The sequence below is a fragment of the Penaeus monodon genome, chromosome 2, assembly GCF_015228065.2.
Source record: "Penaeus monodon isolate SGIC_2016 chromosome 2, NSTDA_Pmon_1, whole genome shotgun sequence".
In the NCBI taxonomy this organism is placed as follows: domain Eukaryota; kingdom Metazoa; phylum Arthropoda; class Malacostraca; order Decapoda; family Penaeidae; genus Penaeus; species Penaeus monodon.
In genome coordinates this window covers 40,808,198-40,810,697 of record NC_051387.1, presented here as the reverse complement: position 1 = coordinate 40,810,697, position 2,500 = coordinate 40,808,198, and the positions used below count along the sequence as shown (strand labels likewise).

At 38.5% G+C, this 2,500-nt stretch overlaps 1 protein-coding gene across 1 annotated transcript in view; it reads left to right on the top strand.

Moving 5' to 3' along the window:
• Nucleotides 1-2,500, top strand: part of LOC119578902 (cell wall protein DAN4-like) — a 6,256-nt gene that overhangs the window by 613 nt on the left and 3,143 nt on the right. Inside the window, exons 3-6 of the mRNA XM_037926573.1 lie at nt 208-840; nt 1,070-1,125; nt 1,848-1,971; nt 2,145-2,276. Of these exons, the coding sequence (XP_037782501.1) occupies nt 208-840; nt 1,070-1,125; nt 1,848-1,971; nt 2,145-2,276 (945 nt within the window). The remainder of the gene's footprint in view (nt 1-207; nt 841-1,069; nt 1,126-1,847; nt 1,972-2,144; nt 2,277-2,500) is intronic.

Here is a 2,500-nt window from a genome sequence, read left to right as displayed (position 1 = left end):
GTCTTTTGAGAAATAGTTAATTTTTCACTCATAATAAATGCATTGAATAATTTATGGATTTATTGATAGATGATGATAAAGGATAAAAAACAGAGGTATCTAATAAACTGTGTCCCCTGTAAAAAGAAATGCCAGATGGCTTCTTTGCATTTCAAATATTTCAGATGCCTTTTTTTGTTCTTCATGCTTTTCTGATCTTTGTCTCAGGACACTACAACTGCTGAGCCCACTTCCACAACTGCAGAGTCATCAACAGAATCTAGTACAGTTATTGAGACTAGTACAACTCCAGAGGCTACTACTTCTACTATCTCCGCGAGCCCTGAAGCTACCACAGTATCTACAACAGTACCATCTACAGGTGAAAATACATCTATAATACCTGAGACTACAACAGTAGCATCCTCATCGGAAACTACAACTCCTGAGTCTACAATAATAACATCCACAGCTGAAATTTCATCGAAGACAACAGCAAGTGAAACTACATCTATAGCACCTGAGACTACAACAGTAACATCATCACCTGGATCAACGGCCACAAAACCTGAAACTACAACAGAAACGTCCACACCGGAAACTACAACCGCAGCCCTTGAGACTACATCAGAAATATCCACACCTGAATCTACAACTTCTGTGGCAATATTAACAACCACGACCGAAGCTACAAGTGAATTACCAACACCTGAATCCACAACCACAACAATCCCGACCACTCCTCCGTCAGTCGAGGAAGAAATCGACATTGTGGAAAAGGAAAAGGAAGAAGCGCTCATCGAGATTATGCAGTCAACTGGCACCGAGGACTGTGGTAACGAGACGAGCGAATTCAGTCAGGTAAGGAATGCCCAGTTTTATGTCAGTTTGGGAATTGTTTTTACGTCAGTGGGGTTTTAGAATAGTTTTTGAGTCAGTAGGGTTTTAAAATTATTTTTGGGATAGTGGGGTTTTAGAACTGAGACAGAATTGTTTGTGAAGTTTTAGAATTGTCTGTGAATCAGTGGGGAATTGGTGATAAATTTCATTTCTCTGTTATAGGGTATAATAGCAATGTTTTTTTTTCCAGAGTGTTGTTATTGAAAACGACGTTGGTGTGGACGAGCTAAAGGAAGCTTTATATAGGTAAATTCCCGTGCATACAAACACACATGCATACTCACACACATATACAAAGTTTCATCCTGCATTGTAACATTATAATACAAGAAGTAAATATTACAAATAAGCTTTGATTCATAATTAAACCCACATTGATAATTACAAGTATATACTATTTAAAAATGATGTAGATGCACACTTCTTCCTCGCAATAAAATAATTCAACAACTCATAATAAATGAATACCACAGAAAAGTAACGAAATCCCTGACAATGATTACACACGGCCTTCGTCTGCCCTATGTGAATTTAGCATTGATTTCTAAATTACCCCTTCACTTATCTATATAAGCATAACACAATCTTTCCGTAATTGATGTAATTCATAAGTCATATTTAACACACCACACACACACACACACACACACACACACACACACACACACACACACACACACGCACACACACAAGAACGCACGCACGCACACGCACACACGCACGCACGCACGCACGCACGAACACACACACACACACACACACACACACACACACACACACACACACACACACACACACACGCACACTCACACACACACTCACGCAAACGCACACCATACATATATAATTTCTTTCTGTTCGGTTTTCCATATTCACGATGCAGATTTGTACATACATCAGCAAAAAATATTTAAAAATATTATTCAGTCTGATATAAAAGCCTGATTATTTCATGTTCTTGCTTACAGGTTGAAGGAAAGTGAGCCAAGTTATTACATCATGGAAACTATCCATTCTCAGATTCCTTCTCGTTCCGATAATATTTCCTGGTACTACATGGATGATCACGAAATTGTTTGGGTTGATAATAAGGTAGTCATTTATCAATATGGTGTATTTGTTAAAAGTGCTTGTCACCACTTTGTCCCAATTATTATTTTTATTTTCAATGTGTGATGTTAGTTGATACAATTTTTCACTTGTACAAGACATGACATATGAACGTTCATATTCTCCCTGGCACGGTTGTCCTCAATATTCCGCAGGAGTTCGAGAGTGACGTCCACATCGGTTTTGGCTTGGTCATCGTGCTCCCCTTCCTCGGACTCGATGGTCAGGTTTCGTTTATTGTCCTCGTGAGAAGCTTCGTTGACAAACCTGCCAGCCCCATCGTGCAGGTGAATCATCTTCAGCGTTTGGAAAATGCAGATGGATTTCTTTCATGATATTATATGCTGATATGATGAAACTTATTAATTAGAACTTCATATTCAACTGCGCACTAATACTGTTAACGTAAAATAGGTGAAGAGAAGTAAAGGGAAATATCAGAAAGAAAGTAACTGTTGCGTTCCCCTTGGCTGATTAATATAAAATGCATTCCTGCTTGTATTTCCACTTT